This window comes from Ursus americanus, chromosome 24 (assembly GCF_024610735.1).
Source record: "Ursus americanus isolate L20-20 chromosome 24, mUrsAme1.1.p, whole genome shotgun sequence".
NCBI classification, from domain to species: domain Eukaryota; kingdom Metazoa; phylum Chordata; class Mammalia; order Carnivora; family Ursidae; genus Ursus; species Ursus americanus.
In genome coordinates, this window is record NC_142150.1 from 29,189,722 (window position 1) to 29,199,094 (window position 9,373).

Genomic DNA, 9,373 nt, shown 5'->3' on the forward strand with positions numbered 1-9,373 from the left:
GAGCAAAGTGGTGAACACTTGATGTTTGAGAATTACTGGCAAATGTGTCCTTAGGCAAATGGGATGAGATGAGAATAACTCAAACCCCTGGGAAAGGCCCCACTCCATGAGGGGAAGCCCAGGGAGGCCAGAGGTGAGAGGACAAGTCCCGTGACCTGGTCCAGGGGGAGCCCCTCCAAATACCCAAGGGTAACCCTGTTAAGCAAGAGGAAGTTCTTTCCTGCTGGAGAAGACCAGAGGGCAGAAGTGGCATCTAGGGCTTGGGGAAACCCTGCTCCAGGAGAGGACAATGGCAAGGAGATATTCAGGCCCCCTCCCTCTGAAGAGCCCTACTTTCTCCTTCCATGAGTTACTAGGCTCATTCTTGAATTTCATCTCAGGAATCATGAACCTCGGCTCAACGTAAACTGTGCGACAATGGGAACCTGCCTTGTGTATATGAGTTTGCCAGGACCTAGCATAGTGCCTGGTACACAGTAGGTTCTCAATGGATAGTCCTAGAATAAAGGGGGAGAGAGGAAGTGGTCTTACAGGCATGGTAAGAGCATGGGCTTTGGAGTCAGAAAAGTCTGGGTTCTCATCTCTGCTCTGCCACTTCCTGGCTGTGTGACCTGAGGGCAGTTACTTAACCTCTCTGAACCTAGTTTCCTCCTATGTAAAAGGAAGATGATGATACTGCTTTCCCAGCCACAGTGTTGCCATCACGGCTCAAGGAGAAAATGTGCATCTTGCTTAACTCTGTTCCCAGCACAGGCAAACACTCGATACACGTGAAACTCAAAGAATTAGGTTGGTCGGTGGTAACCCGCAGCCGCTTCACCACGCTGCCGAGAGCACCCCGGGAAAGGGCGCCTCAGTGGTGAGCTCTCAATGGAGGAGAGCCGGCGTTACTTTCTCGGGACTCGCCCACACCAGCCCTTGCCCTCGGGAAAGCCGTGCCTGCCTCTCGGTTCCGAGCCGCGATCTGAGCAGTTCTGTGCTGTGCCGGCCTCGTGCAAAGCGCTTTAGCGGCACCAGCCGGGAGAGCCCCACGCTCCTGGAGCGATGGGTGCGCACCGTGCATGCCGTGAGCTCTGTCTCATCCATAGTTTATAACTGTCCCGGCTGTGATCGATGGCCAGAGCCAGCTCAGTCGCCTCGCTGAGGATGGAACCATTTCCAGGGCCACTCTTTGCGAGCCTGGGAACTGCCAGCAGCTCCGCCAAGAGGGCAGAGGGCAGGGAGGAGGTCCCATGGCGGCCCTGTCGCCGGATGCCCATCCATCACCAGCCAAATGGAAGTGCCAGGAGCCCTGCCAGGGGCCTCCATCACTGTCACGGGGGATGAGAGGCTGCAGAGCCTCTGAGGAAGTGGGGGTTGTGGGCTTGGCAGAATGGACTGTGGGAGTCGTGGTGGGCGGGGGTGGGGGGCAGCCTGCCCGGGACACAGGAGGCCCTCTGGGACTCTCCCCTCTGGGCGGGGAACTCTGCCTCCAGAACCTAGCAAGCCTGGGGAAGCAGACCCCAGGGCTCAGAAGAGTCCCTCAGGCCAGCCCTGAGCCTCACTTTCCAGCAGAGAGAGAAGAGTCAGTGTGGTGCTCAGAAGAGAGAGCTGGATGGAGAGGAAGGGTTTCGCTCTGGCATTTTCGAGCTGCGCCCCTTTGGAATCGTCCGTCTCTTCTCTGGCTTGTTTCCTCCACTGCGGCCATGCGGGCTAAAGAGGAAGAGGCTGTGAGATGGGCATCGGCTTCTGGGGCCGAACAAGCCTCTATGAGCCGGAGCCCCTGTGGGAGGCAGCTTGACCCAGCCAGCCCGTGGCCGAAGACGACCGGCAGGGATGAGGAGTGCAGGGGTGTTTATGCAGGGCGATCCCCTTGGGGTTGGACATTTAAAAAACAAACGAAGCCGTTGACAGGTCTTGAGGATGTTTCATGTCCGCACCCTAGATAGGCCATCTCGAAATCCATCCTGAGGCTCTCTGTCCACAGCCCAAGCGGTTTGGAGAAACCCCAGGGTCTGTGTGGGGTGGCTGCTGTTAGAGCTGAAAAGTCAGGGAGGGAGCAAGACGGGGGTCTTCCCGGGATGAGGCTAAAGTGACAGAAACCTTCTTCTGACTGGAGGAGATGCGACCCAGGGGAGGGACACCCAGGGGCGCTGCCAACTGCAGCGGGTGTCTGTGGGGAAACCAGCGCTGAGCTGACAGCCGGGCCCTCCGAGGCTCACGTGTGCTGGCTCCCGTGGTCCCTCTCCATGTGTAAGAGCCTCAGCGACAAGCTTTGCTCAGCCTCTCTGACGACATACAGAAACTTTCACATCCGTGACTTCATCATTCCCCATCATGATCCCAGGAGTGGATGTTAGCATTCCCATTTTACTGACAAGAAAACAGGCTCAAAGGGGTTTTTTGTGATTCTCCGAAAACACACGAAGGGAGGCCAAGAGGCTGAGTTGTCCCGAGGCTGAGCCCAGGACTGTCTGCCTCCTTCCAGCCCAGGCACATTCAGTGCAGGTCTCGGGGCAGCCGGCCACAGTGGCTGGGAGGGTGTGGACGAGCCCGTCTCCGTGGGCAGCAGGGATTTGGTCCTCTGCTGGTGGTCTCCAGGTGGGCTGACAGCTCCGGGATTGTCACAGACCAGAAATGCCAAGGGCACCTGCCACGCAGTCATTTCCTGTTTCTTCTGCCAACTGCCCTCAGCCAAAGCAGGGCCCACCCTGACCAGGGTCTGCGATGTGACAGGTAGCAAGGTCGTTATGGTGAGCAGGTCAGACCTGGATTCGTTCGTTCACCTGACAGCTACATACCGACACCCTAGCTGGCGGCCCCGGGCATGCAGCTCGCCGTTACAGCCTCTGTGCTTCTGCTCGGGATCTGGGGCAGGGGCGGGGGGCGGGGTGCACAGCTGCCAGGCAGGCACCTCTGTGGGCCACTGTGATGTGGGGGAGCCAGGGAAGGTTTCTCACCAGGGGGAGGGGCTGGGCTGAGCCTGGTCTGGAAAATAAGGAGCTGGTGGGCGAGGAAGGGAGGAGCCCTCCTGGCAGAGGGAAGGAGTAGCATGCAAGGACCCCAAGACAGGAGGCATCACGGAAAGTTTGGGGACATGAAGAAATGCAGGGAGTAGAGCAGAGAAGGGTCTTGCTAGACTTCAGACTCCAGCGCCCGGGTTTCCAGATATTGATGGACCCATCACCTTCCCTCCCATCTTGCTCCTTTATTGTGGCTGAAATGAACGTCACCTCCCCGCTGCTCATGGGAAGAAGAGGCAGCCAGGCAGGGAGAGGTGGCGCTGGGGTGGGCGGGGTGAGGAAAGCCAGTCAGGGGTCCCCAGGGAACTCCGGATTTCCACGTGGAGAGGGCCCAAACAGGTCCACATTGATCATCTTCCAGGGCTGCTGGGTGGCGTTGTTCAGGCTGAACACTGCACAAGGGGCATCGTGGAAGGGGTACCATTGCCTGGAAGGTGTATTTGTTTGTTTACTGTTCCCTATTTGTATTATAACCTTGCTGACCCCAAAGATGAATTGCTGGCTTGCTGCCTGTGAAAAAAGGTCTGAGTTGGCAGTGAGGTTCCTTCAGCTCCTACGATCGGTGCATTGGGTCAATGGCATGACAGATGGACGGGCGCGTCAACGAGCGGTCGCCTGTCTGCTCCCCGCCGCCCTTGGGGCTCACGAGCCTGCCTCTTCTCTTTGCAGTTCTTCCTGTTCATCCTCATCATCTTCCTGGCGGAGCTCTCGGCGGCCATCCTGGCCTTCATCTTCAGGGAAAACGTACGTGCCCCAGCCCCGCTTCTTGGCCGCCCCCCCCCCCACCCCCAGAGAGGGTCTCGCAGCCTCTCAGCCACCAATTCCAGCCCAGATCATGAGCCACCATCCCAGCAACCCTCTTCCTGCAAGGGTTTTTCCAGAAGGCAGAATCAGAGGGTCCTTAAGGGTCTCTGCTCTTCCAAAGCAGCTGATACAACCTCACACCTGATTCTGGAATCTTCCATTCCACGCGGTGCCCAGCAATAATCATTGGACAGGCAGAGGAGAGTCGGCGAGGCTGTCCCCCAAGCCCTGGGCTACGGGACGTGCAGGAGGACAGAGCACGGCCCTCTCAGTTGAGGCCCCGGCCAGTGTCCAATTTGGGCAACTTGCCCTCACCAGCCACCTTTCTCCAGGGGCTCCAACCACCCGGGGCACCAGCTCCCTTCCCGGAGGGATGGCAGCCACAGGGGGCCTGGAAACAGGAGGGAGAGTGAGAGAGGGGTGAGGGGTCCGAGACACAGCCGCCCTGTGGGCCAAGAACGGAGCCTCAAACTGGGCACCACGCAGGGCCCGGTCCTTTCACTGCAGGGGAGAGGTGCTGAGGCCCGGGGAGAAGAGTTCGAGGGCAGGAGCACCTTCCATGGACAACTCTGGAAACCACATTTGCAGACTCCCTGCTCCACATCCTGACTTCTTCAGGGCCGGGGACCCGGGGTACACCCTGGCTCTGAGGAACAGCTCAGGGGCAAGGGGCCAGCCCCCCACCCTGGATAAGCCCTGCTTCTGGGAAGAGCTGCGGGGCTGAGACAGTTTCCCTGCGTGCCTTGGCCTCGGGTTGGGGGGGGGGGTGTGGGTAGACGTCCTTTTCCAGCCTGTGATCCCGTAAGGGGAGGCCACAGGCCCTGAAGGGCGGACTCGGGGGCCACCCCAAGGTAGTGGCTTAGGAGAATCCCCGGCACTGGGGCCCCTGGGGCCTTGCCTCCCCTCCAGGAGCAGCTAGCTGGAGAGACCAGGCCAGGCCGGGGCTGCCCCAAGCTGCTGGGGGTGGGGGTGGGGACCTTAGCCTGCCCTCTGCCTCTTCCTCCAGCTCACCCGCGAGTTCTTCACCAAGGAGCTCACCAAGCACTACCAGGGCAACAATGACACAGATGTCTTCTCTGCCACCTGGAACTCGGTCATGATCACAGTGAGTGACGTCCCCCGGGATGCGGTGAGCTGTCAAAGCCACGATGCCAGGTGCAGCAAACGTCCGGCTTCCAGAGCCCGCTTGGCTCACGTGCCTGTCCCAGACAGCACTAATCAGTCAGGGCTGGCCCACTGAGCCCGGCCTGGGCCTGGGCATCCGCATCCTCCCAGCATCCTGGCACATCCCGCACAGTCCAAACTCCGGCTGAAACCTGTTTGCTATCCCTGAGCCTAGTCCTCTGTCCATGTCAGTGAGAGAAGTCACAGCCACTGTTTAGTGAAGGGAGGTGAGGAGGGAATTGTTATCACCACCCCCATTTTACACAGGAGGACACTGGAGGCTCAGAGAGGTTGCGTGACTTTCCCAGGGACACACAGGAGGAGCAGACTGAGCCAACCCCGAGCCGAGTCTTGACTCCGCTCCAGCACCTTGCTTTATGGTGGCCTCGGGAGAGGCCGTCTGTCCACCTCTTCCCCTGGGGCCCAGCTCCAAACACCCAGACTCTTCCCTTCGCTCTCCTCCTAGTTTGGCTGCTGCGGCGTCAACGGGCCTGAAGACTTCCGGTTTGCATCAGTTTTCCGCCTGCTGACTCTGGACAGTGACGAGGTGCCCGAGGCCTGCTGCCGGAGAGAACCGCAGACCCGGGACGGGGTCCTGCTGAGCAGGGAGGAGTGCCTGCTGGGAAGGGACCTGTTCGTGAACAAGCAGGTACCGGGCCCTGCTCCCCCAGACAGGGGGACTCGGCTGGCCAGAGCTGGGCGGGTGGCGATGCTGGCATGGACGGTCTGGAGCACCCCAGACCTCCCCCGGAAGGGTGGGTCACGACGGGCGACTCCTGAGTGGGGGCTAGGAAGCCCGTGAGATCCAGCCAACGTAGAGGAGGCATGAGGGCGGCAGGTGGGCCGGCGGTGGCGCAGGCCAGAGGAGAGGGCCTTTCGTCTGGGGTTAAAGGGTGAGCAGGAGCTGGCTGGTGTTCCAGGCGGAGCACTCCCTGAGCTGCTGACCATGCAGGTCAGGAGCCCAAACCTGAATTACATAGTGGGGGGGCTCCTTAGCTCTTATTTTGGGGGAAGCTCACCTGTGCCATATAGAAGCCCCTTCTGTCCCCCAGGGAGCAAGGTTCCCCTCCAAGGTCAGGGAAACCACCAGACTCTGCTTCTCTTGCCACAGGAGGACTTTTTCTCCGTCCCAGGAAGAAGCCCTTTCCCCTTCTTGCACGTGCCGTCTCTGGGGGACACAAGGCCCCTGCTTTGCCCCCCGCACCCCGCTGTGAGACACGTAGTGCCCTTGTACTTGATTCCTCCTTCCCACTGAACAGCAAGCCCCCCAGGCCCCTGGCCCTCGGGTGTGTGTGTGAGAGACCAGACAGGGGGCGTTGGGGGGAGAACAAGGATGAACCCAGGGCATGCCCCACACCCTTTACTTGATTAGGCTTCTCATGAGGAGCTCCTGGAGAGTTCCAGATGCAGGGGACACAGCAGGAGACAGGAGACAAGGGGCTCACGATCTAGTTAACGGCAGCACATGCTAACCAAGGACCAAACTCTAAGTAGTAATTTCACATGGTCATGATTACTATAAAAATAAAACCAGATGCCGAGCTGGAAGGGGCTGGGATGGGGGCCAGCAGGCAGGCCTCGGAGAGCCCCAGGGAGGGGGGTGGCGTGCTGAGGCCTGCCCCTGGCCCTCGGATGAGCTCTTTCCAGCCTCAGCTTGGGACTCAGCACCCCCTTCCCCTGCACATGCCCATGGGGTGCCAAAGGACTCACAGGGGCCCTGCAATCAGCCACTGGGACTTGGGGCAGGGAGGGCCACCAAGGGCTTGGGTCTCCTTTCCCCCTTGGTGGGTATGTGGCTGTGGTGACCGCCGTCTGGGACCTGGCCTTGGAGGGCGGCCCCCTAGGAAGTCAGGGCATTACGAGAGGAGCCTGGGCCACGGACAACTGCATGAAACAGATGGGCCACCTCAGCTCAGAATTTCATACGAAAGACAAAAGAACTTCTAGCTTGTCCAGAGCCCTGCTGTTTGGGCTGCCTGGTGCCCAGAGCCAAGCCTACGTCTTGGGAGGTTGTTCAGGGATGCTTCTCATGGGCCCTGTGCCTGGAGAGCTCCATCCTCATAAGCTTTCCATTTCTGGACTCATCCTTGGTGATGACTCCTCCTTCCATCTCCTGGGCCTGACTTTGGATCAGAGCTCCTCGGGAAGGTCCCTGCACAGCGGCCTGGATTCCTTATGGCACCTCGTCCTCTGTTCCTCAGGAGGGTCACCCAAGACTGGCCTCTGGGATCCTTTTCTGAGACCCTCACATCCCTCCTGAGCATTCCTCTGTCTCAAAGCCTCTATGGAGGAACTGTCACTCTTTGGTTTTTCTCCAAAGCCCCTTTCCCTAGAGCCCAGCATGTATTTCTTTTTTTTTTTTTTTAAAGATTTTATTTATTTATTCGACAGAGAGACAGCCAGCAAGAGAGGGAACACAAGCAGGGGGAGTGGGAGAGGAAGAAGCAGGCTCATGGCGGAGGAGCCTGATGTGGGGCTCGATCCCATAACGCCGGGATCACGCCCTGAGCCAAGGGCAGACGCTTAACCGCTGTGCCACCCAGGCGCCCCTCAGCATGTATTTCTGACTGCACTTTGCATCCCCGTCACAGTCTTGAATCAGTGAGCAAAACGTCTGAATGCGAGGACCCAAAATCCCAACTAACGGGGCTATGCAAACGCCCTTTGTGTTTCACACACGGTGAGAATTCTGGCTTCTCCCATTGCATCAGTAGCTTTGTCCTGTCTGTCAAAGCCTGGTCTCTGTGATCTTCATGGCCTTTCCTTGGTGGCAACACAGCTGCCACGGCTCCAGACATCCCACCCATGTTTAAGACAGAAGGGAAAGTGTGGCACCACTGTCTCTCCCAGAAAGCCCCAGAAGCCATCTCTATGGATCTGGACGGCCAGGACTCAGTTACGTGGCCACCAAGGGCCAAGGCAGAGGGCACACATCTGTGCATGTTGAGTAAGCCCGCCACTGTTTACCATTGAACTCCCGTGAGCAGAAATGAGGAAATCCCTAAGGAAAGTGACTCACGATGACTACACCGACTCCCCCACTGGTGTGAGTCAGTCCCACCAAGGCAGTTTCTCCAGCTCCTCCTCAGCCTTCCCTGGGTCAAGACAGTCACCCAGGCAACTCAGGAATGTGTTCCCCAGCTGGAAACAAATCAGGGGGTCTCCCAGGAGATGATGACCTTGCTAGAGCCTGACTCCAGGCCAGAGTGGTGACCACCAATAGGAAAGCATCCATATTCCGCATCTGTCTGGGTGATCTTAAGCCCTCTCTCCTCATAGCATCACATTCCTCTGCTTTTTTCCCCAGTGTTCCCCACCCGCTCCCTGACAGCTTGTGAGCGTGGGTGTGCTGGGACGGTCGACATTAAGTGCTACACCCTCATCCTCCTGGCATGGGAAAAGCCTTCCAGCCAGAGAGTGAGAGCAGCATGTGCAAAGGCCCTGGGGTGGGAGGGAGCGTGGTGTGCTCCAGGAACCAAGAGAGGAAGGCCAGTAGGGTTGGAGCACAGTGAGTGGGGCAAGACTGGCTCAAGGTGAGGGCATCAGCAGGGCCGCTCCCATTCTCTCTGTATGTCTCTATCCCTCTCTATCTCAGTGTGTATATCCCCAGCACTGCTTGAGAGAGCAGTAATGACACAGGAGTTCACCCATTTAGAGGGGTCTTGGAGGACTGGGCTGGCCTTGGAAGGCTGCCCGGGGAGGTAAAGTGTGCTCTGGGCTTTGAGGAATGGGCTGTGTTTCCTTAGGGCAGAGGCTGAAAACCAAAATCTTTCAGCCGCCAGGCAGGTGATAAGAGTGAGTGGAGAGGGTGGGTATAGCTCACCAGGGAATGACGGGGGCTGTGCCCCCTCCCCCGGGAGCCCTTGCCTCATCTGACAGGTAGTGCCACGTAGAGATGATGGTTCCACTTGCTGGATCGCCTGGTTTCTTGAGAGCAGCAGGGAGTCCGGCTATTTATGGGAAATTTTCCAATATCCTAGTCACTGTGACCACTACGCCAAAGCTTTCTGGTGGCCGTGGTGCTCAGGCGGGCCGTTCCCAGCCCCACCTTAGGAGCTGGAGGACAGGAGGGGCTTTGGGGTAACGCTGCCTAATTGCTGACCATGAGCCCTCTCCCCCCCACCAAAGAGTGCCAACCGGGGTCTGACAGGGTAAGCCTGCAGCCGCCTGAGCTTTGGGGCCACAGGCCAGTTCCCAGGCTTCATACCTTGGTCCTGATGCTGGCCCCTGACCCCGGACCGGCTCCAGCTATGGCCTCACCTCTGGTCCTTCCCTCCCAGGGCTGTTACACAGTGATCCTCAACACTTTCGAAACCTACGTCTACCTGGCTGGAGCCCTCGCCATAGGGGTGCTGGCCATCGAGGTAAGTCAAAGCCCCCCACTTCTGCGGCTCCCCAGGAGC

General features: G+C 58.8%; 1 protein-coding gene across 3 annotated transcripts in view; it reads left to right on the forward strand.

Moving 5' to 3' along the window:
• TSPAN18 (tetraspanin 18) overlaps positions 1-9,373 on the forward strand; it is a 179,828-nt gene that overhangs the window by 165,269 nt on the left and 5,186 nt on the right. For all 3 annotated transcript variants that reach the window (XM_045808766.2, XM_087854766.1, XM_087854765.1), the window contains 4 exons: positions 3,672-3,746; positions 4,813-4,911; positions 5,437-5,619; positions 9,251-9,334. In XM_045808766.2, coding sequence (XP_045664722.1) covers positions 3,672-3,746; positions 4,813-4,911; positions 5,437-5,619; positions 9,251-9,334 — 441 coding nt within the window. The remainder of the gene's footprint in view (positions 1-3,671; positions 3,747-4,812; positions 4,912-5,436; positions 5,620-9,250; positions 9,335-9,373) is intronic.